General features: G+C 37.1%; 2 protein-coding genes across 2 annotated transcripts in view; both read right to left on the bottom strand.

Moving 5' to 3' along the window:
* Positions 1-24,644, bottom strand: part of LOC103907945 (protein furry homolog) — a 187,804-nt gene that overhangs the window by 57,020 nt on the left and 106,140 nt on the right. Inside the window, exons 29-38 of the mRNA XM_019474859.1 lie at positions 23,529-23,683; positions 21,372-21,471; positions 20,875-21,046; positions 18,849-19,105; positions 16,912-17,058; positions 7,970-8,138; positions 7,120-7,210; positions 4,294-4,376; positions 979-1,129; positions 303-406 (exon numbers count right to left, since the gene is read on the bottom strand). Of these exons, the coding sequence (XP_019330404.1) occupies positions 303-406; positions 979-1,129; positions 4,294-4,376; positions 7,120-7,210; positions 7,970-8,138; positions 16,912-17,058; positions 18,849-19,105; positions 20,875-21,046; positions 21,372-21,471; positions 23,529-23,683 (1,429 nt within the window). The remainder of the gene's footprint in view (positions 1-302; positions 407-978; positions 1,130-4,293; positions 4,377-7,119; positions 7,211-7,969; positions 8,139-16,911; positions 17,059-18,848; positions 19,106-20,874; positions 21,047-21,371; positions 21,472-23,528; positions 23,684-24,644) is intronic.
* LOC103907944 (protein furry homolog) lies at positions 8,599-16,290 on the bottom strand. The gene is made up of 4 exons (XM_009290207.2): positions 16,129-16,290; positions 14,103-14,359; positions 12,166-12,312; positions 8,599-8,678 (listed from the first exon to the last, which is right to left on the bottom strand). Exons 1-4 carry the CDS (start codon positions 16,160-16,162, stop codon positions 8,673-8,675), a joined length of 444 nt encoding a protein of 147 aa, XP_009288482.1. The 5' UTR covers positions 16,163-16,290; the 3' UTR covers positions 8,599-8,672.

The raw sequence follows: 24,644 nt of genomic DNA on the forward strand, positions 1-24,644 counted from the left end.
AAGGCTGAGTTTTGCCCGCCTTTCTCGGCGGGGGGGGGGTATGGGTTTTTTAGAGACATTTTAGGAAGTCAATAATTTTCAAATTTCTACCCACCTCTCAAATTTGGGTGAAATTGGCCAAAATATTCAAAAGCTTCTAAGTTTTGAGTCTAATTCACAGACTGTAATTGCCTCAGGCTTTTTTTTTTTTTTTTAAGGAAATTATAAAAACATGTAAGAAATACAACTCTACAGCTTCAGCAAAACTAAACTAAAAGGGCAGGAGTACATTTATACTTTATTTCTTGTTCTGTTGGCCTTACCTAAAAAGAGAGCATGTAGCAATAAAGGGAGGTGAAGAGCCCAATCTTCTCTCACACTGTGATCCACTACCATCTCAGTCATGAAGATGACAGCAATATTGCACCTGGAAATTAAATCACAGTATCGGTTTGAAACCTCTTGGCGATGGGAAAACAGTAACATGATGGCTATTTCTGAAGAAATAAACAATCTCTACATTTTCAAATTTGTAGCATTGCTTCTCAATATGATTAATGCTGAAGCACCTTAGTTACAGTATTAAGCAGGTAAGTACCCATTACTGAAAAGAACACTACTACTGCCAATACAAATTATGTAAAAGCGGAATTTCAGAATATGCATAGCCTAGTTACAATAAAAGATCAAGGGGGGAAAAGTGCTATGAATAACAGCCACAGAGGCTTGGGAAAGAGAAATTTTCCTTTTCTGTTTTAGTTGTTTCTTCAGTCTGATTCTTATCAGAAGGTGATGTCCTACATTGTAAACAGGCTTTCTAGTAGAAATCTGGTAGAACTGCAAGCCTTCACTGCATGTTGATTTTAGCACTGGAAATCAGCAGAAACTGAACGTATGATTTTCAGATGTTCTGAGTGGTGGGACAGTTGGATTGGTGTTGGTCAACCAGTAAGAGGAAGCATCTCACTGTTTGAAATGTCAGAATGAGAAACTGCTCACCTATGAAGGGGTCCCCGGGGCGTGATGGTTTCTGGGAGGTAGTCCACAAGTGGTGCCCAACATCCTCCATTGTAAGGCATGGGCAGGGGATGCGGTTGTTTGGTTTCAACAATATTCAATAACCAGCTTGTATATGGAGAAACAGGATCATCTGTGTAGAAAAGCATTAAAACAGAGTGCATAAAAAACAAGTCTGGTTACCCATTTTGGACAATTAATAAAATAGAGTTTATGCTAACGTATCAGCTCGGCTGTTTGGAATAATGTGATAAGATGACATGAGGTTTGCAAATTCCTGTGTTCAATAACAAGTGATGCATTTTTAACCCCTCTTTCATGCTGCTGGAAATTAAACAGATTCCAGGCAGACAGCAGTGAATGGTAGGAGCTGCAGCCGAATCCCTGCTGTCACTTAGTAGCTTTGGATCCAGATCACAAAGCAAAAAGCAACAGACTTTCTCTTCAAAAATGAGAGAAAAGTTCAGCCAATGAAGCTGCTGTCAGAAGCCATCTGCTGCAAGGAGCAGAGTACCAGTGACACATTCTTGCAACTCCTCACCAGTGCCCTGCTGAGCGATGCTACAAAGGCAGAAGTTAAATGTCCTGAATTAGGAAGGAGGCATAAGGAATGCAAAAAGCATCTTCAGGGTAATTTTCTTTCAACAGGCATGAATTATCTCTTGAATTTCTCAAAGATATATTTAACTTTGCTTCAGTATGACAGCTGCTGTATATTAATAAGCAATAGGTCTTTTTCTTCCACCTGTTTATCTACAATGATGTGGGTCAAGTACGTTATTTCCACCACTTTCTGTCTTCTCTCAGCTGCACAGCTTTGTTCACCTCTCCTGTATTTTGTTCCCTCGCATTCTTCTAGATTTTCCCATTGGTCAGTTTTTATCTCCCAGGCCTGGCAGTCTGTGATACACTGCCATGGAAAGTATCCTTTCCAGGCCTGTTCTTGACATATATCCAAACACTGCCCTTCGTAAATTTTTAATGAGAGCATTATTTTTTGCTCTGTTTTTTGTTACACTTTTGCATTTTAGGTAGGTTTGAAACTCTCAGCACTTCCCTTTTTTTAACAGCATGTATCTGATGCTTGGTGACATTGCCACAGGAAACAAAGCTGTTTCGATGCCTACAAAAGTACCAGAGCTAGCTTTTTCTAATGCACATCACTTCTTGGTTTTGACAAAATGTCTTCATGTTTCCAGACCTTCAGGAGCCCTTCAATGCAGTAGCTGCTCCTCCGATTATTACTCAAATGCCAACTTCATCATTCCCGTTCTTCAGTGTTAGTCTTCCAAGGAGCACTTTAGATCTTTATGATTTAGACCTCTACTTATTTCTCTCATCCTCTGGAGGATGATTTATTAGTTACAGATAAAGAAGAATAAACTGACCTAATAATGTAGCAAAGTATAGCATTTTCACATATTCATCTTCTAAGGATTAACCAGATAATGTTTTCCAGATGCTTTTCAGATAAAAAACACTGCACAGTCACTATTTATTACTACCAATTTAAGCATTTCACATACAACTGCTTCATGACGTCCACACTAAGACCTAGCTCCTCACTCATGTTTTCACAGGTTTATGTGCAGACTGAGAAAAAAAATAAGCACTTTGCACCTTAACATACAATCTTTGCCGGAACAAAAGAGTTTCTGTGCTGCAGAGGTGTGTTCCCTATTTCTATCCTCAGCAATACACGTATGCTTGAGTAGACTGGAGAGAAGAGAGAAGCCATACCACCAACTCCTTCGCAGCCTGGGCTGCCTGCCAGAGGGAATAAGTTACACTTTCTTAATGGAGGTTGCACTATTTATCTTGTAGAATGACAAATGGTATAAGAATTGTAAGAATTATAAGAGTTCTATATAAATGCCTGTAGCTAAGTAAAATGTATTTTATTTTACATCTAGGTATTCGTGTATTTGCAGAAGGAACCCCTGTGAGAAGCAAACCTTGCACAAATATTCACAGTACTATAAAGCTTGCAGGTACAGGCAGAAAAAACATTTGGGCACCGGCTTGAGGAGACATTCCAAAAGCGCAAAGAAAATTTCAGTATTTTTTAACCTTTTATTACTCTAAGCTCTTGTCAAAACCAGCTACTTTTGAAGAATGTTCTGATAATGTAAACATTGTTCTGCTTTGAAAGATTGTTCATGCAGATCAGATTAGCGCTGGTGCTCCAATTAACATCTGCTGAAGAATTTTTAGTAGCTGCAGCACTAGAAAGCCATAAGAAAAACAAGATAAGTGTACTAAAAACCATTGAGTTTAATATGTTGCACACTTCTTTTTGTATTTAAATACTGCAGTATGTACATACACAATATTTTGTAAATATTGTGCTTCATAATTATGATAGTTGTTAATATACATTAAATTATCCTATTGTATTGTATTTGACAGTGTTTCCATATTTTGCAGAAGAGTACTGCCAAAAAAATTACTTGGATTAAAGAATATATAAAATCTTTATCTTTTATGTCAAAATACTGTCCCAAAATGGTGTCCGTAGCACCAAGACAAGACATTATGGCCTCTGTATTATTTGATCTAGCTTTATTAAGCCAGAGATGAAAGTCAATAGAAAGGTCTTGCCTTTTTTACATTTGGTTAGGGCCTAACCGAAATGTGTAGATTGGCTTCCTTACAATTCACTCCAGAAATAAAGTCAAACCATCCAACTCCTAAAATTTACACTGTCATTCAATAGTTGACAGAAATATCTTGGTTTTCTTTGGAATCTCTGCTGAGCATCAAGTGTCCATGTATAGTCCATTTAGCAGAAATACATAGAGAACAACAAGCGTGCTCAGGAGCCCTATCTCACTCTCCCCCCTAACACAGGTTTGCACAGTGCAGCCAGAAACTGGTTGCAGGCAGCAGAGAAAAGCTAAAGAGGAGATAAGACCTCATTTTTGGAAACTCCTGAATCTCTTCTTCATGCTCATATAACAACACTTGATTTGGAGGGAAATACTGGCAAAGGGCACAATTCAAAGTACTCGCTGTAATGCTCTTGGAATTCTTTTGCCTTGCCATGTACGAAAAGTTCAAGGTGTTACTGTCTGGAGGATTCTCTGCTGCTGCCTTCTGTGAAGCTCTCTGGCCTTTAAATAGGTTTGACTGAGCCCAGATTAAACAAAGGAAATTAATTAAGGACACTCCCTGTATTGTGATGCTACATTACTGTTTATACAGAACTTAAACAGAGAGCCTCCACCAGTCATAAGAATGTTTTCCTCTGAAAACCAAAACACCAGAAATTTCATCAAATTGAATAATACAACTTACTTTTGTCATCATCATAAGATCCTCCGGAGCTATTACTGTACCTTGATTCTAGTCGGGTATGTGCTCTGATTACATTACTGAACCTTCAAATACAAGAAAAATCTTCATTAAAAATGCAAACTGACATAAAACATCTGGACTATATGCTTACTCTACTAAAAAAGCATTTCCTTAGGCATGCACTTTTATATGGGAGTAGACAGCAATGTGAATGTAATGCTGTTTCTTTCCACAAAAGCAGATTTTTGCAGCTAGTTTCTGAGAAGTTCTAACAGTGTGCTTCTGTGTCACAAGCTTTTAAAATTTAGCAGAGGGAAAATTCTCATGCTGCAAATGTGTGATTTTCTTGAAGCAAGAAACTGTGCTAAGGCTGAACTGAGATATAAACTGTTCACAGCTAGTATTTTGTCACAGCCCATGTTCATGGGTAAAATCCTGGCAACCTGCTAAAGCAGTAACTGACTGAATAGTACAAAGTCAAGCCCGCACAGGTATCAAGAAGCAAAAGCTGCAGCAGATCACCCTTCAATAGGAAAATCCAGCAACTGCCAGAGCAGATCTAGCAGAGGAGTTAAGGGATGTGAGACCCAGAACAAACTGTTCACAGCTGTCCTCAAACCTGCCACAGATCCACCATTAGCTAACTTTTACTGGTAATCTCCTTTGGCTTCCTCCACCTCCTTGTGCTGTCAGTGTAATCAGGCCTGAAGTGGAGTGAGAGGAGCCATACTGGAGGCTCACACTCTAGTGATGATGTAAAAACATCATCATTTCTGCAAAGCTAGGAAATTAATTACAAATAACCGTGTTAAAACAACTACATCAAACACAACAAGATTGAAGGTTCTCTATGCAACACTCAATTCAATTTCTTACTAATGTGCATACATATTATTGCAGGGTATTTAATTATACATTGACATACTATGCTGTTTCTGAAGCACATCTGACTCATAAGGACACAATAAATTCATTGTGGAGGTGACAAAAAGGTATCATAAGCCATCTTAATTCTGCCATTTTCTGTCTTTCCAGTATCTGATTCTCCTGTATTTTAATAAATTCCCTTAATAAATGTGTACAAACTGACAATTACTGACATATTTATCTGGCATAAAAAAAGATAAAAGAAGAATAGTTAAGGAAAAAATTATGAAGAAATATGCAGAAAAGAATTCTATCCTGTATGAAACAAATTGAGAATACAGGTCATCGAAATTATTTGAGAGCAGGGCATTTTACATCATATTGCATCAACAGAAAAACATAGATATCTTCTGATTAGCTTTGTATTATTAAAGAAAATGTCCACATTTATAAGAATAGTTTGTTTACAATCTATTAGCTTCTGTAAACATTATTTAATATATCTTGACACATGAAGTCAATATTAATGGACATTCTAAATTTGACACATTGGTTTTGAAGTGCAGAAGCACTTACAGCTTCTAGTGTCTTTGATAATGTAAATGTCAGCAATGAATTCAGGCAAATTATTTTACATTTTTTTCTGAAGAGTCTTTCAGCAGGAATCAGAATAAAAGTATCAGAACTTTGTAATCTTCCTTTCATTTTTATCATACAGTCTCTGGCAGATTTGAATGCCAAAAAACTTTTTGGAGTCACATTTAAAATTTATGCAAGAAAGACAAGAAATCCTGAAAACACAGTTAGATTTAAAGTATAGTAGGAGATGAAGTTTGCTCAACTTATCTGCAAATCAACTAAACAAAAATCTAACTTAAAACTATATCGCCATAAACATTTATGTAAAGAATAATAAAAAAAATCCAGAGGAAAAATGGTTTTATCTTCCTTTTAAGTACATTTCTAGTGCATATGCTGAAAACCATTATTTTGAGTCAAATCCTCTTTACTCTCAGTTTGAAACCTTACGTGGTACTAAGGCGAGTGCCATTTTTTACTTACATTTAAATTAGCAGACAGACATAACTAACCTGACAAATGCTACTCATGTTTATAACATGTAGAAGGCAAGCAATTCAAAAGGTTCTGAAGTACAGAAAAGTTTGCTCACATAATTTGCTCTGTACCTCTAAGCCCTGAACCTATGGAAGGTGGGTTGGACTACTGAAGTGATACTAGTGACTATCATCAGGAACAACAGACTAACGTAATACTAATACACTTACAAATTAATGAACTCATTCAAAGTTCTCTTACAAAATAAGAGGGTTTCAGTGAGAGAAGAAATATATATCTGCCTGTGCTGGAGGATCTGATGGCCCTTAAGTTTTGCATTTATTCATTCATCATTTGTCAGCATGCACCATAAGTAGCAAAAGGCTAAACTGAATATATGATTTCTAAGCAAAATATTTCACATAGCTTTCCTCTGTAAGACATTTTATCCAGACAAAGGAGGTGTCCTTGCAATCATGGATACAAATCTGCATACTAAATTTTACTCACTGTCCATGAAATCAAAAGGTGTGATCAAACCTGATTCTTCATAAAGATTTTAGTAGTCATTATTTGGTACACACTCTTGATTTTCTTTCTCCTTTGTGGATAATTCCTACAAAACCATGATCTACTTAGCACCATTCATTCAATGTAGGTTTAACAGATGTTCCTCTGCAATGTATTATTAAACAACAGTCAGGAACTAGAATCCTGTGAACAGCTTTTTTTAAAAAACTTTTACATACTCTCATTTTAAAATGGTCTTACTGGGATAACGCCACTTAGGATCAGTCTGAGCATCAGAGTTCCTTGCAAAACAATGCAGAACTTTGCCCAACATCTCACCCTTAGCCTAGGAAAACATATACATTTTGGAGAAAAAAAAAACAAACCACAAACCTTTCATCAGTCTCTTTCACCATTCTGTTCTCCTCTACGTCAGGAAAACTATCTTGGCCAGCTACAACAGTGTTACTGCTAGAGGTGGTTCCTGTATAGGAGATGTCAGTAAGAACACCTGTTACATGCAACAGACAGTATTTGCAAAGCAATAAAAGCCCATAACTTAAATTTTTTTAGCAGCCACATGTCAGTGATCATCCTGCAAGTACTTGCGCATATGAATGAACACTGTTACCTCTACAAACCAGGACCTGCTTGCATGGCTGAATGATGTAAAGTTTACATGCTTTGAGGGGTAGATTAACATAATGATGCTCTTCCACTCCTTAAACTAAGCTTATTCTCAGGTGACATAACCTATTGTTTTTCAAGAATTTGGCAAAACATTGACAAGGTTAAATCTGGGGTTGGTGTCTCTTAAGTATCTTTGAGTACTGCAGCTTGGAAATAGCATTAGGCCTTTGAAAACAGAATTGCCACACAGTCGAGGCTCTCAGTTTTCAGGAAACTGCTGCTTTGGTGTATCTGCTGTGATCACAGCATTGATGATGACTTCTTGTTCTGAGAAACTAGTGGTAGAAGAACCACCTCATATGAGTTCTGAACAGCACCAAACATTGGTAATATCCTATTAAAATAGTTGAGAGAATTAAGCATATGTTTACAAAGCATATACAACATTAGGAATCAAAAAGAACTGTAATTTAGATGTGCAACAAAGCCCTGAAACTTGCACTTTATATATACACAGATCTGAATGGGTGCAAAAGTAAGAAATTGTTTTTTCAAAGAGATAAAGACTCAAAAGAGCAGGACACCATAACTGAAAAGTATACTTAGATCATACCAGAAGCTGCAGCTGAGGCTTTGTTACTGGCAGCAAAACGGTAAAATGGAGGATTATCGCAATGCTGGACTATTGGGTTCACGGGGTCAGTTTGCTGCAGCTCAAAAAGAAGCTCTTCCATTGTCTGAATAGTGTTATTGCGACATAGATATATTGCAACCTTTTTTATCTAGAGAAGAAAATAACAGTTATTAAACTCTGTCCAAAGTGAATTTCCAAAGAAATCAATACATATTACACTGCAGTAGTGAAAAGATCCAGAATACAAATGTTACTCCTAGACAGACACCACAACCACACAACTGCATCCGTCTTGTTCATACAGAAATAAAACTGCTCACTTTGATATCAAGATCATTTCCGCAGCAGAGTGACTCTGTGATCTAATTACCCCAAAGTTTTTGCTTACCATCCACAAATGAACTGTTTAGGTATATAACTATATAACATACACATATACAAAACCCACCTAATTTCGTACCTATCATTTAAGGATATCAGCATTAACTCTGAATCACACTCAAGGATTTATAGTTTGAGTATGTGATTTCCACTGAAGATGAATCTTACTCTCTTGAATGGAGCAAACTTCTCATCTAGAAAACTAGATCCACCCAAAACTTCATGCCTGTATTTCCAGATATGGTTGATGTGAAAGAGGTAGCTGTAGCCACAAAGAATAAGCCAGGCTCTGAGTAGCTACTTATATCTGTAACCAAAGTAATAGCACATGGAAGAAAGGCAGAGCAATTATGTATACAGACTTCATGCATCCCGATTTGAAAAATCTGAGAGTATAATTTGTAGAAATTCTGGGAAGTTCTATAAATCTTTTAACAAGACTTCAAACCTTACTGCATGCACCACAGCAATGAGGACTGTTGAGATACCGAGATCAAATTAGACTGAATTCTTGAGGAAAAAAACCCTGATGGCTTCTAAAAGCAGAGACTCTCTCTAGCTCAAAAACATTTGATTCATAAACTGCTGGAGCTGGGAGACCATATGGGGAAGCATCCCTCTGTGCTTGCCTTCTTGTTTTTAAAGAAGTCCCTAAACAGATGCTTATAGTGGAGCTAATAAACTGGACTGAACTGCCTGTTGGCCTCACCAAGTATTGCTGTTCTTACACTCTTAATTACTTCTATTAAAATAACTTTCTGACTGCTTCTCTTTCTGTCTTTCTCTCCTTTTCTTTTGCTTAAAGTAGAGAAAATGCACATATTCAAAGTCTCTTTTATTCTACTGTGCTAAAAATTTCCCAGGGACTTTCCAGATACAAATCCACCTCCTTTCCAAGGCTCATTTCTAGTTGGACTCACAGTGTCCAGCTTCTTTCACCCCAGAAAGGGTCAGGTTCCCTACACTAAGTCTTTGCTGAAGAGGTTTCTGAACTGTAAATATTCTAAGAAATCTTTTAGTACATATGTGAAAGAAAGGACAGCTCAGCAATTTGCACTGGGGCACTGGGAGAAAATGCTTAAAGGAAACATAAGAGACAAAGCAATGAATTTAGCTGATTTAAAAAAAAATTAAAAAAAAATGTAAGTCAGGCATGCTTTTGGCTTGGACCCACACGGGCAGAACAGATGGCTGAAGGCTTGAAGCAGCTGGTGACTGCCTTGGGGCACAGAGGGCTCCAAAAGGAGATGGGCAAACTGGCAATCTTGCAACTGCGTGGTCTTTTGAGCCCAGCTGAGCTGGAACAGTGCTGATAAACTGTTCAAATTATCTTTATTTGCTAATGTGTATGTGTTATCTACATGATAATAGAAGATACATGTTTATGGTATCAGCTGTCTTGTGTAGTTAGCAGAGTTAGGTATGATTTCTGATCTGTAAACTCCAGGGCATTATCAAAACACTGAGCAGACGCGTATGATAAGCCCGGTGTATCTTCTTCCTACTCCAGACAAAGCTATCAGTTAGGGAGTGACTCATAAGCACAGTAAGGCTTCCTACAGAAGCTGAAAACTTTTCAGATTTTGCAAAATCTGAGAATCAGACAACATTACAAAACGCAGACTAACAGGGTGGCAGAAAACTAACAGGGTGGCAGAAAACACAGGAACCTTGTCAGCTGCCGTCACCAATGAAGACGTGATTGTCTTGTTAACAGCCACTGGAAGCCTGGGAGGGAGCGCAGAAAAGTCCCACAGGCAAAATAGGAGATGCTGAGCAGATGAAGCTGGAGATGGTAAAACAGACTGCTCTTTTTGTGGAGTAAGAGGACTGCACTGTCCTGGAGGACAGGACTGTGAGAGCCAAGGCTTCGAGGCAAGGGGGTTTGGAAAGAATTTGAAGAAAGAAGAAGTGCTATGGGTAGGAAGGGGGTTTGAGGTAGACTGCTCAGAGCTGTAGGATGGCAACAGTTTCGGAAAAAGGATGTGTTGAAAGCTCTGGGTTGGCAAATATCTGGATGGGGGGATGAGGTATGTGAGGGGCTCCTGGGCAAAAGGCGACAGGGTTATCAGGCATTTCCAATCAGGCTACAGATTTAGGAGTGAGACATATACTCAGCACAGGACTACTCCTTCCTCTTAGAAAACTGCCCCTATTCCTTTTGTAAGCTGTCAGAAATACAACAGCCCTCATTTTGTCTCTTATCTCTGTGATTTCCACTTGTTCTCTGCCAACATAGCTCCTCCTGATAAAGGCCACCTTTGGGTCTGATCCCAAGTCTGTCATAGATTGTAGGATCAGTCAGGTTGGAAAGAACCTGGGAGGTCTCTCATCTAACCTTCTGCTCAAAGCATGGTCAACACTGAATGGAGAGCCTCTGTCACTCTGTCACAATGGATGGAAAGATCTTCATTACCCTCAAGATATTTGAGATCAACCCCTTTGTCTTCTTCTCATATCAACCTTGAGCTTGTTCTTACAGTAACACCACTTTCAAATCTTTCCTCTTTTGATTAGCTAGGCAACACTGACTTTGCATATGTATGCACTGATTTGAGAATATAGAACGGTAAACCCTACAAACAAAAGGAAAGCAACAGGATGTCTATGGTACAATAACATCTTGAAAATTTTTACAGCCTGCTATATTTCCTTTATTCTATTATGCATAGCAGTCATCATAAATACTTTAAGCAAAGTATTATTTCAGCAACTGTAAATGAAGTATGTTTATGAGGCTTTTTAGATAAGTTTAATCACATTAATAGTAATTTCAAATTTATTTCAGGGAAATCAATAGAAAGAGACTAACTAATAAAACAGCATATTGTAATTGTGCTGGAAAATTTACTAAATTTAGATTCCATTTCACCCAGCAACTGGGCAATAAGGAACACGGGAGTGGGACTACCTTGCTTTTCTCAGACAGCCCTGATTTTATTTTAATGTGAATAATAACAATATCCTGCACAGTTTGACTTGCACATTGCAGGAACAGTTATATAATTCATGACAGCCATGCAAAGGCAAAAGTTGATATGGTAAGGAGCTTATAAAGGTTAGCTATCCTGTGTCTCTTGAGATGTCCCACAGAAAGCCTTAGTCTGCTAAAGGAGAAGAGAATGTAGCACTTTCTTAAAGCTACGTGCTTTTCTGAAGGAACACCTAAATCTTTACAGCAAACAAACTAATAAGATCATAGCATGTTACGTCCCATTCATGATATAACATCCATTATTTAAAGGACTTTCAAAGTTTAACTAATAGCTTTGTAAACTAATTGATTACTGAGAAAAATCATAAGTATTTAGTATTTTTACTTATCTTAATTTTTCATGCAAGTTATTTAAACTCTGAACAGCCATTCTGTCTTTTTAATAAAATTTTAAATATATACATAAATTGCATATTTTTATGCAATTCTGTCATGAAAAAATATTTTCTAATATTTCTAATATTTTTTCTCATTCATTCTGGCAATTTATGGCCAGTCCTTGTTACTGGCCCCTTACACAGACATGCAAAGTTGCTCTTTGCTTGAGAGGAGCCCACCTCCTGCTTGAAATGAGGTGTGCTCCACTGGTGGAGACTGAGATTCCCACTATTCAATTCCTTTCTTGAATTTCAGTTTCTTGGCTCATTTATTCCCGCGATTTAATTTTGTTCAGTGTGCTAGGGAATATGTCAGTACTTCTTATTTTTGAAACAGAAATTCATTTTCTGCAGGTGATAGCTGTTTTCTTCATTTAAACCTGTGCAACCAATAGTAAATAAAATAAAGTGCGAACACTTACATAAGGTAAAAGGATGGTATCACTGCTAACACCACACAAACTAATGAGAAACTGCAGTGTTATCCTAAGGTTGTTACTCCATTTTTCATTGTTGGCCAAAGCATTCCAGACATTTTCCATCTCTGGTCCAGGAATTTCATCTCCATACTGCAAAGGATCATATGCATACATTTCTTGAAATATGCAGACCTCCAAAATAAGGCATGCTCTTTTAGAGCATTTTCTCATGCAAAACCAACAGTAAAATGCTGTCAGAAGTGACAAAACAGTATTTTCAAAAGCTACCTGACAGACTTCAGAGCATAAATTCTGTTTAAAAGTATTTAGGTTCAGATCCACAGAAGGACTTAAATCACACACAAAAAAAGTCTTTCAGGAATGTAAATTCAAAAGGTGATCCTAAAATAAAGCAGTTTATTGGGTTTCATCTTTACAGTTGTTCAAGCAACTGAAGTTCTGTTTCTGCATGTCTGTACCTAAGTGCTTCAGCCTTCACAGTAGTGAACAGTTCGGCACCTCTCTCCTGAGTAAATCCTAGCAGAATTAAGCATTAGACAGCCCTTTGCTTTCACACTGGAAACGAGCAGCTTTTGTTCTCTTTTGCAAGACACAGTTATAGGAATGACTCCCTTTTGTCCAGCCATTTAAATGGTTAGTGCGTGCATCCAGGATGTGGGAGTCTAGAATTGAAGCTGTTCTGTTTCCTGTGTAAAATCTTTGGCTCCCACTTTGAGAAGATTGTTTTAACCACCGCACAGACTGACATTCTGCTAGAAGAGGAGTGGCAATCTCCAGGTCATGCTATTCTACTGAAAATGATTTAATACATATTAGCTACCTCTACACTGTCACTGGCATCCACATCTACTGTCATCTATACTGGCACCTGCAGGTGCCAGTCCCTTTATCACACATACAGCCTCAAAGCTAGATCAATCAATTGAATGAGCCAGTATCATGCCTTGGATATGCAACAAGTATCAAAAAAACATTCTGGTGGGCTGAAGCACAGCCCCCACATTACTTCAGACATGCTCATGTGACAAAATGCACACAAAATAATAATTATGTTTTACTTACAAGGCCTCAACAATGAGGCAAGATCCAGAACCAACTGCTATGTAGCATGGATACAGACATTCTGCTGAGCAGGATAGGAAATGTGACCCACTCTGTCCCATATGACATAGGTACCAAGCATTACTTCCTGAGGTTTATGTATTTAGCAGTTTAGACATATGTACTGAATCTGGCAAAAGCAGTGCCAGAGCAGGCACGGCACACTAGTATAGCAGCCTGCAACTCAGCAAAGAGAAGGAAAAGACGGATTCCCAGTACCTTCTCCACCAGCTGCTTAGGCATTTTACATGAAAAAGTAACTGGAAAAAAGGAATCCTTGGTCCTTTATCAGGACCTGGGATGTAAAATACCTTCCCTTTTACAAAAGAATGCTTTATCTAGCACCTTAGAAATTTATACTAATTTTTTCCTTTTCTCTCTCTCAAAGAATATTTAAGTGTTTCCTAGAAAGTACAAGAGCTTCAGTAGGACAAATTCCAGGTGCTCATTCTCACCCCAAATAAACTTTTATCTGCTGCCTTAGACATAAACACAGGAGGCGATACAGGAGGGAACTGAACTTAGTTCCTCTATAACTAATCCTTAATGCTCTCTTTTAAGTTTTTTTTTAAAAAGGGTAAAACACTTTTCTTTGTTCATGTTTTGAAAGAGAACAGTTTTAGCATTGTCCTTAAAAGAAAAAGTGAAGGAACTTCTTCAAATGAAGGTTGTGTCTGATTAGTACAGACTGTTCCAGTGCAAAATTTCTGGTATCAGAGGGAAGAAACCTAAGAAGTACCTTTTGCTTAAGAAAGATAAGTTTGAATATTTCAGAAATTGTTTTACAGTTTGGTTTTTTGTTTGTTTTACTTTTTTACCTTGGCTGTCATATACATGAGATTATTAAGAACCAGTGAGGTGGCCTCAGGAGAGCCCCAGCCATTGCCTTTTAGTCCACTTGTGACTGTTATTTCCCCATCCTTGTCCTTCAGTTCATCTTCTGGAGTGGTAGGACTTGAACCAGGGAGGAGCAGTCTGTTGTCTACAAGTTCAATATTATGAAGCCATGGTAGCAGATAGGTAAGCATGATCTGTCTTCCATTTGGATGTGTTGTTGGAAATCTCTGGCTTACCTCTAAAATAGTAAAAGTTGAAAAGGACAACATGTTAGTTTATGAAGGAAACCTTAACTACACAGTTTAAATCATATTTCTGACGCGTTTTAGACCACCTGATGGTTTTTACCTTGCAAACCACAAGCATACAAAAGCATGTACTTGAGCTTCCTGAAGAGAAACATTAATTTAATGGTCAATAATAGCAAGCAATTGGTCAGGTCTTCTGTCTAAAATAACTAACATAGTCTGGGCTTAGAAACAGCAAGTCACCCCTTGTTACTGTGCCACATTATGTATTAAGTGAAACAGATGTCGATGAAGATGAAAAAGGATAATTCAGTTACTGGCTGTTATTCTAGAATTTCAAGAGCTTTTGGAGAATTACAATAAACATACAAAAGAATTACAAGTGCCCCATCAGCCTCCACGTTTCTAAGCTATAGTTTAAAACTTAAGGCACTTATTATACTGAGTTTACAAAAACACCTTGCATATGTTAGGAGTCTTATTTCCTGTAGGGAGGCCTATAAAATTCATAGTCGGCTGCCAGTCCAGGAGTGTTGTATACAGCACTTTATATAGTTTACAAAAAAAGAACTGGCACTGTAAGGGAAATGGATTTGGAAAATTGGGGACAAGAAATACAGTGAGAGGCTTCCCGCCAAGGTGAATGACATTAGCTCTCTTTACCAGAATTATTCTGTAAAATCAGTACAGTTAACATTTCCTTTCTTTCCTCACTGCCTGGTTTTAAAAAATCTTCAAGATATACGCTGTTCTCTCTCCTTATGATTCTAGATGTATAGAAAGGGCCTCTGATTTGGACTGTGTATCTGAGTTCTTTTAAACAACAAAGCCACTACAGCAACATGAATAGATGGTAACAGTAATAATGAAGAACATTCGCTTTTTTTAAGATAAATGAGCCATCAGAATTTCCCTACACCAGTTATTTATAACTCATGGTATCTTGGGCACTAAGAAATGCATGATATATTGTTCCTTTACCCTTCCTCCAGCCCCTACAGACTGAGTAAAAACAACAGAAAGGGTTTTTAAGAGCCAGTAAGAATTCCCACGATTACAGACATTGCATTCTGTTATTTAAAAACTAGAGCAACACATTAGATGGATTAAGCCAGACAGATAGGTCTCAAAACGTTTAATTGTTCCCAGGAATAGTCTCACAGTGGGCATATTCTGAATGGTGCTCCTGCAGGTCTGATTCTTTAACATTTTTCTCAGTAGCCCTGACAAAATGTATTTCTGATAAAATTAAAATGATACTAATGACTTGCGGATGTGGCAAATAACAGAAGGTAGAGATCAGTCATTCAGAGTGATTTGAATCATTGTTAAAACTGGACACATGCAATCAATCTTCCCAAAGTTGAAGTCATGCTTATATAAAATGAAGAATTCTATCCTCACAGGTATCATCTATATAAATGTATGTATAAGAAGAATCACTATGCTTAACACGAGAACCCATTATAGTAGAGTTTGCCAATGTCACTTTAACTTATCCAGTGCCCTTGTAATTTCAAAGTTACCCAAGCGGCACAGAATCCCCAACCAAGGTTTTTAAATAGCTGTTCTGTACTTTGTTTAAGTACCTCTAGGAAATATATATTGCATTCCTAAATCTGATTTGACCTGAACCAGAATAGAACCAGGTCAAGCTAAATTTATAAACAGAATTGCTGTGCACAGGTGGAAATGTCTTAGTACTCTACCATTTGTAGAAAAATGTAAAGTAGATAATAAGTCAAATAGATATAGGTACCTGAAAAAAGTGGAAGGGTAAGTTCAGGATACATCCTTGCTAGTTCATACGAAAGAAGGGCAAGTGAGACACTGTAAAGAGGTGGCAATGGACCATGTGTACCATACAAGATACTGCCCGGTCTTTGCTCAGCTACCTTTTTTGAATAAACAAAAAGCTTTGATTCAAGGATCTATGAAAGAGAAAAAAACAATACAATGAAATTTTAAATATATACATAAATTGCATATTTTTATGCAATTCTGTCATGAAAAAATATTTTCTAATATTTCTAATATTTTTTCTCATTCATTCTGGCAATTTATGGCCAGTCCTTGTTACTGGCCCCTTACACAGACATGCAAAGTTGCTCTTTGCTTGAGAGGAGCCCACCTCCAAATATATACATAAATTGCATATTTTTATGCAATTCTGTCATGAAAAAATATTTTCTAATATTTCTAATATTTTTTCTCATTCATTCTGGCAATTTATGGCCAGTCCTTGTTACTGGCCCCTTACACAGACATGCAAAGTTGCTCTTTGCTTGAGAGGAGCCCACCTCCTGCTTGAAATGAGGTGTGCTCCACTGGTGGAGACTGAGATTCCCACTATTCAATTCCTTTCTTGAATTTCAGTTTCTTGGCTCATTTATTCCCGCGATTTAATTTTGTTCAGTGTGCTAGGGAATATGTCAGTACTTCTTATTTTTGAAACAGAAATTCATTTTCTGCAGGTGATAGCTGTTTTCTTCATTTAAACCTGTGCAACCAATAGTAAATAAAATAAAGTGCGAACACTTACATAAGGTAAAAGGATGGTATCACTGCTAACACCACACAAACTAATGAGAAACTGCAGTGTTATCCTAAGGTTGTTACTCCATTTTTCATTGTTGGCCAAAGCATTCCAGACATTTTCCATCTCTGGTCCAGGAATTTCATCTCCATACTGCAAAGGATCATATGCATACATTTCTTGAAATATGCAGACCTCCAAAATAAGGCATGCTCTTTTAGAGCATTTTCTCATGCAAAACCAACAGTAAAATGCTGTCAGAAGTGACAAAACAGTATTTTCAAAAGCTACCTGACAGACTTCAGAGCATAAATTCTGTTTAAAAGTATTTAGGTTCAGATCCACAGAAGGACTTAAATCACACACAAAAAAAGTCTTTCAGGAATGTAAATTCAAAAGGTGATCCTAAAATAAAGCAGTTTATTGGGTTTCATCTTTACAGTTGTTCAAGCAACTGAAGTTCTGTTTCTGCATGTCTGTACCTAAGTGCTTCAGCCTTCACAGTAGTGAACAGTTCGGCACCTCTCTCCTGAGTAAATCCTAGCAGAATTAAGCATTAGACAGCCCTTTGCTTTCACACTGGAAACGAGCAGCTTTTGTTCTCTTTTGCAAGACACAGTTATAGGAATGACTCCCTTTTGTCCAGCCATTTAAATGGTTAGTGCGTGCATCCAGGATGTGGGAGTCTAGAATTGAAGCTGTTCTGTTTCCTGTGTAAAATCTTTGGCTCCCACTTTGAGAAGATTGTTTTAACCACCGCACAGACTGACATTCTGCTAGAAGAGGAGTGGCAATCTCCAGGTCATGCTATTCTACTGAAAATGATTTAATACATATTAGCTACCTCTACACTGTCACTGGCATCCACATCTACTGTCATCTATACTGGCACCTGCAGGTGCCAGTCCCTTTATCACACATACAGCCTCAAAGCTAGATCAATCAATTGAATGAGCCAGTATCATGCCTTGGATATGCAACAAGTATCAAAAAAACATTCTGGTGGGCTGAAGCACAGCCCCCACATTACTTCAGACATGCTCATGTGACAAAATGCACACAAAATAATAATTATGTTTTACTTACAAGGCCTCAACAATGAGGCAAGATCCAGAACCAACTGCTATGTAGCATGGATACAGACATTCTGCTGAGCAGGATAGGAAATGTGACCCACTCTGTCCCATATGACATAGGTACCAAGCATTACTTCCTGAGGTTTATGTATTTAGCAGTTTAGACATATGTACTGAATCTGGCAAAAGCAGTGCCAGAGCAGGCACGGCACACTAGTATAGCAGCCTGCAACTCAGCAAAGAGAAGGAAAAGACGGATTCCCAGTACCTTCTCCACCAGCTGCTTAGGCATTTTACATGAAAAAGTAACTGGAAAAAAGGAATCCTTGGTCCTTTATCAGGACCTGGGATGTAAAATACCTTCCCTTTTACAAAAGAATGCTTTATCTAGCACCTTAGAAATTTATACTAATTTTTTCCTTTTCTCTCTCTCAAAGAATATTTAAGTGTTTCCTAGAAAGTACAAGAGCTTCAGTAGGACAAATTCCAGGTGCTCATTCTCACCCCAAATAAACTTTTATCTGCTGCCTTAGACATAAACACAGGAGGCGATACAGGAGGGAACTGAACTTAGTTCCTCTATAACTAATCCTTAATGCTCTCTTTTAAGTTTTTTTTTAAAAAGGGTAAAACACTTTTCTTTGTTCATGTTTTGAAAGAGAACAGTTTTAGCATTGTCCTTAAAAGAAAAAGTGAAGGAACTTCTTCAAATGAAGGTTGTGTCTGATTAGTACAGACTGTTCCAGTGCAAAATTTCTGGTATCAGAGGGAAGAAACCTAAGAAGTACCTTTTGCTTAAGAAAGATAAGTTTGAATATTTCAGAAATTGTTTTACAGTTTGGTTTTTTGTTTGTTTTACTTTTTTACCTTGGCTGTCATATACATGAGATTATTAAGAACCAGTGAGGTGGCCTCAGGAGAGCCCCAGCCATTGCCTTTTAGTCCACTTGTGACTGTTATTTCCCCATCCTTGTCCTTCAGTTCATCTTCTGGAGTGGTAGGACTTGAACCAGGGAGGAGCAGTCTGTTGTCTACAAGTTCAATATTATGAAGCCATGGTAGCAGATAGGTAAGCATGATCTGTCTTCCATTTGGATGTGTTGTTGGAAATCTCTGGCTTACCTCTAAAATAGTAAAAGTTGAAAAGGACAACATGTTAGTTTATGAAGGAAACCTTAACTACACAGTTTAAATCATATTTCTGACGCGTTTTAGACCACCTGATGGTTTTTACCTTGCAAACCACAAGCATACAAAAGCATGTACTTGAGCTTCCTGAAGAGAAACATTAATTTAATGGTCAATAATAGCAAGCAATTGGTCAGGTCTTCTGTCTAAAATAACTAACATAGTCTGGGCTTAGAAACAGCAAGTCACCCCTTGTTACTGTGCCACATTATGTATTAAGTGAAACAGATGTCGATGAAGATGAAAAAGGATAATTCAGTTACTGGCTGTTATTCTAGAATTTCAAGAGCTTTTGGAGAATTACAATAAACATACAAAAGAATTACAAGTGCCCCATCAGCCTCCACGTTTCTAAGCTATAGTTTAAAACTTAAGGCACTTATTATACTGAGTTTACAAAAACACCTTGCATATGTTAGGAGTCTTATTTCCTGTAGGGAGGCCTATAAAATTCATAGTCGGCTGCCAGTCCAGGAGTGTTGTATACAGCACTTTATATAGTTTACAAAAAAAGAACTGGCACTGTAAGGGAAATGGATTTGGAAAATTGGGGACAAGAAATACAGTGAGAGGCTTCCCGCCAAGGTGAATGACATTAGCTCTCTTTACCAGAATTATTCTGTAAAATCAGTACAGTTAACATTTCCTTTCTTTCCTCACTGCCTGGTTTTAAAAAATCTTCAAGATATACGCTGTTCTCTCTCCTTATGATTCTAGATGTATAGAAAGGGCCTCTGATTTGGACTGTGTATCTGAGTTCTTTTAAACAACAAAGCCACTACAGCAACATGAATAGATGGTAACAGTAATAATGAAGAACATTCGCTTTTTTTAAGATAAATGAGCCATCAGAATTTCCCTACACCAGTTATTTATAACTCATGGTATCTTGGGCACTAAGAAATGCATGATATATTGTTCCTTTACCCTTCCTCCAGCCCCTACAGACTGAGTAAAAACAACAGAAAGGGTTTTTAAGAGCCAGTAAGAATTCCCACGATTACAGACATTGCATTCTGTTATTTAAAAACTAGAGCAACACATTAGATGGATTAAGCCAGACAGATAGGTCTCAAAACGTTTAATTGTTCCCAGGAATAGTCTCACAGTGGGCATATTCTGAATGGTGCTCCTGCAGGTCTGATTCTTTAACATTTTTCTCAGTAGCCCTGACAAAATGTATTTCTGATAAAATTAAAATGATACTAATGACTTGCGGATGTGGCAAATAACAGAAGGTAGAGATCAGTCATTCAGAGTGATTTGAATCATTGTTAAAACTGGACACATGCAATCAATCTTCCCAAAGTTGAAGTCATGCTTATATAAAATGAAGAATTCTATCCTCACAGGTATCATCTATATAAATGTATGTATAAGAAGAATCACTATGCTTAACACGAGAACCCATTATAGTAGAGTTTGCCAATGTCACTTTAACTTATCCAGTGCCCTTGTAATTTCAAAGTTACCCAAGCGGCACAGAATCCCCAACCAAGGTTTTTAAATAGCTGTTCTGTACTTTGTTTAAGTACCTCTAGGAAATATATATTGCATTCCTAAATCTGATTTGACCTGAACCAGAATAGAACCAGGTCAAGCTAAATTTATAAACAGAATTGCTGTGCACAGGTGGAAATGTCTTAGTACTCTACCATTTGTAGAAAAATGTAAAGTAGATAATAAGTCAAATAGATATAGGTACCTGAAAAAAGTGGAAGGGTAAGTTCAGGATACATCCTTGCTAGTTCATACGAAAGAAGGGCAAGTGAGACACTGTAAAGAGGTGGCAATGGACCATGTGTACCATACAAGATACTGCCCGGTCTTTGCTCAGCTACCTTTTTTGAATAAACAAAAAGCTTTGATTCAAGGATCTATGAAAGAGAAAAAAACAATACAATGAAACAATAAAAATTCATTAATTCAGGAAACACCAACGGTTTAAGTTTAGATATCAGAGAATGAACTATATGCTTTGGAGTATACTCTCCAAATTTGAAAGACATCATAACTAATATTTTCCCATTAATTTTTATATGAATATTCCCGTAAGTATTTATAGCCAAGACAAAACTAATCGTTTATTTTCAAAACAAAACTAAAAAGCAAATAAACAGTACTTTATAAGTTCACAAAGAAACCCAAAGATAGGAGGACACATGCATTTGGTTGTTTTAAAAAAAAGTAGCTGATACATGCCTGCATAAGTTGCATGGAAATTTCATAAATTTCTCTGTTGGTGTCAGATGCCTTGAACAGCACCAAGTTTAAAAGTGTCACTATATCAAAAGGATAGTTCCTAGAAGAATAAACAGCACATTTTTGTGAATGTTGGTGAGGAATGCACATTATATTCACTCTAATTTACTCTGTAATATGGTCTAAAGAGAATGTAATCTTTCTTTTCTCTGTTTTACCACCAGAATATGGGAAAGGGAGCTTTTATGAATACACGCTGCTTGATCAAAGGGCCATCTGGTGAATGGGAAGAAAGAAGGGATTATTTATAATTACCTTAGACTAATGCTTAGGAATGCACTGAGTTACCCACAGTGAGAAATGCAATACCTGTGTCTATAACTGTCAATTCATTTTAATTTATACCATAAACTGTTTATAGAACAGGCCAACACCCATGACAGAAGATGGATAGCACAAAAATTTCCAGGGATAAAGTACTTCTTCTTAAGCCAAGCTGCAATTAAAACAGTCCCTTTGGAGAAAAGGCACTATCCCTGACATGAATAGTCCCAGATGTTAGACAGTTCTATCAAAATTGTTTTCAAAGAGTAAACATGAGGAACTGCTTCTAAAAGTCCACTATCTATAAAGTCAACATTAATTGTAAGGTTAAACATATTGAAGTGTTAACCTAATGAGAGTATTGCTAGAAAAGCAATTCCCATATCACAATATTTGGATTTTCACTAAATAAGTTTCCGCTTTTTCATGATGATTTGTAAATGCACCTTATTTAATTGTGAACCATCAATTTCTCATCCTAGATGTGAGCTACTGTGCTCCTGGATGGCTGCAGAATGCCTATTTGGATATTTTAGTGTTAAAAAATATGGCAAATACATGTATGGCGTGGGACATTCTTGGTAATTCCAAATACTAGCTTCAATGCACCCTCTACACCTGTCTCTTTGCCCTTCCACTAAGTTTAAAAAATAACAATAAAAAAGAAGTTAAGATAAGTGGCTTCTTTCTACAAAGACAGACATCAACAGTGAGATACATTACTGCTCATTTTGCAAGTAGTTTAAGCAGTGGCCTCTCTATACATGTTGATAGACAACAGAAGAAAACTGTTAACAACTTTCAAATAATAATAAAAATCCCCAACTTGATAGAAATTGGACTTTCCCTTCAAAGTAAATCATGCAGATCATACTCTCAATTTTTACTGTAGGTATGTGAAAGATTAATTTTTAGGACAGAGTGGCATAGGTAACACAATCTGAGGAAAAAAGACTGGCTGAAAACCTCATATGTTCATGTGTTCAATAAACAAAAAAAACTCTTAAAATAACTGCATTTGCAAACACAAAATTCCATTCATATTTTTAAAATCTCAGTATAATGCAGTCTATAGTCTAGTTGTTCCTGTAAGAACAAAATGTTTTTACAGATAAATTCTAAAATACTTGACTTATTTTGATTTGCTATATCCCAAGTATTTCTCTGTTGAACTATGCTGATCACATATCTTGCCAAATTATTTTTTGTCCAGACTAAAATTTTCAGATTTTAATTAGGTGCAAATTATCTTCTTTTTTTAGACTACCACTAAATTTCTCTATAACTTTTGTCTTGAAAAAATACAAAACAAAACAAAAAAATTTTCTGAAGGCCTGACACAAAAGCAATATTTGTATTTGTGTCTTCATGTAGCTTGTGCTTGCTTAGCATTAGCAGCAGTGATGATACCAGTCTACAGAAAAGGAACAGGTAACCAAATCAAATGAAAGCCACTTAGAAAAAGAACAAAATAATTACTTTTAAGCTAATAACATTTAAAATGTTTTTCCTTTTCTAAAGTAAAAAAAAAACCATGATGCCATCTTTTGAAACTAGATTTATGACCTATGTTCAAATTAAAGTGTTGTGGTTATTTTCTATCTTCCTGAGCAAAATAGCATAAAAATGCCACAGATTTCAAATATACATATAGTAAGAGCATCTTCTGCCAAGCACATCACTTTGTTTTCAGAATCATGGAAATAAAGTGATACAGTCCCCGAGAGTTGTTTGAGAGGATATAACATAAGAGTGTGACTAACAATTCTTTACAACACAAGCGGAACCTGCATTTTTCTTTACGTTCGAAAGTGTAGATTAATACATTAATACCTGCTTCCACACACAGTTGCAATGGCTTTGAAACATCCAGAGGCAAGCTGGTATGATCCAGTATAACATCGATCTATAGCCCAGTTGAAGAGATTGATTTGATCAGGATTCAGTTCTAGCAACAGGACTACAACTTCACAGCCAAGTTGATGAACCTGAGCAAATAAATAAATGTCAAAAGACGATTGGTGAGATCAAATATGTTCATTCCCTACAATTCTTAGAGTGATATAGGCAAAACAAGGGGAAAATGCAGTATTCAAAATAAATAAAAAGCAATCAGAAAATTTATGATAAATTTATTTTAGGGATAGCAGAGTTGAAATGTGACTCAGTTTTCAATACTCCTCACTTGAAAGAGAATTGTATGTATGAAGACTACTACATAAATGAAATAAATTTTCAAAGGAAGTTTCCAAAATAAAGTATGGAAAAAAGCAGAATCTTTGGAAAATCTAAGACACTTGATAGGTGTTCTTGGGCAACTTCCATTTGTATTGGTTAACTGATTTGTTAAATGTTTATTTCCTATTTCATGTGAGTTTCATAAAGTGACACACTTTCACGTTTATTTGATTAACACAGAAGCAAGGCAGACAAAGAAAAATACCTTTTGCAAACCTGGGGGTATGAAAACTTACAGAATTATAGAATAGTTTGGGTTGGAAGGAACCTCTAAAGGTCCTCTAGTCCAACCCCCCTGCCGTGGGCAGGGACATCTTCAACTAAATCAGGTTGCTCAGAGCCCCGTCCAACCTGACCTTGAATGTTTCCAGGGATGGGGCATCCACCACCTCTCTGGGCAACCTGTGCCAGTGCTTCACCACCCTCAGCGTAAAAAATGTCTTCCTTATATCTAGTCTAAACCTACCCCCCTTTAGTTTAAAGCCATTCCCCCTTGTCCTGTCACAACAGGCCCTACTAAAAAGTTTGCCACCATCTTTTTTATAAGCCCCCTTTAAGTACTGATAGGCTCCAAGAAGGTGTCCCCGAAGCCTTCTCTTCTCTAGGCTGAACAACCCAGACTCTCTCAGCCTTTCTTCATAGGAGAGGTGTTCCATCCCTCTGATCATTTTTGTGGCCTTCCTCTGGACCTGCTCCAACAGGTCCATGTCT

The sequence above is a fragment of the Aptenodytes forsteri genome, unplaced genomic scaffold (assembly GCF_000699145.1).
Source record: "Aptenodytes forsteri isolate BGI_AS27 unplaced genomic scaffold, ASM69914v1 Scaffold155, whole genome shotgun sequence".
NCBI lineage: Eukaryota > Metazoa > Chordata > Aves > Sphenisciformes > Spheniscidae > Aptenodytes > Aptenodytes forsteri.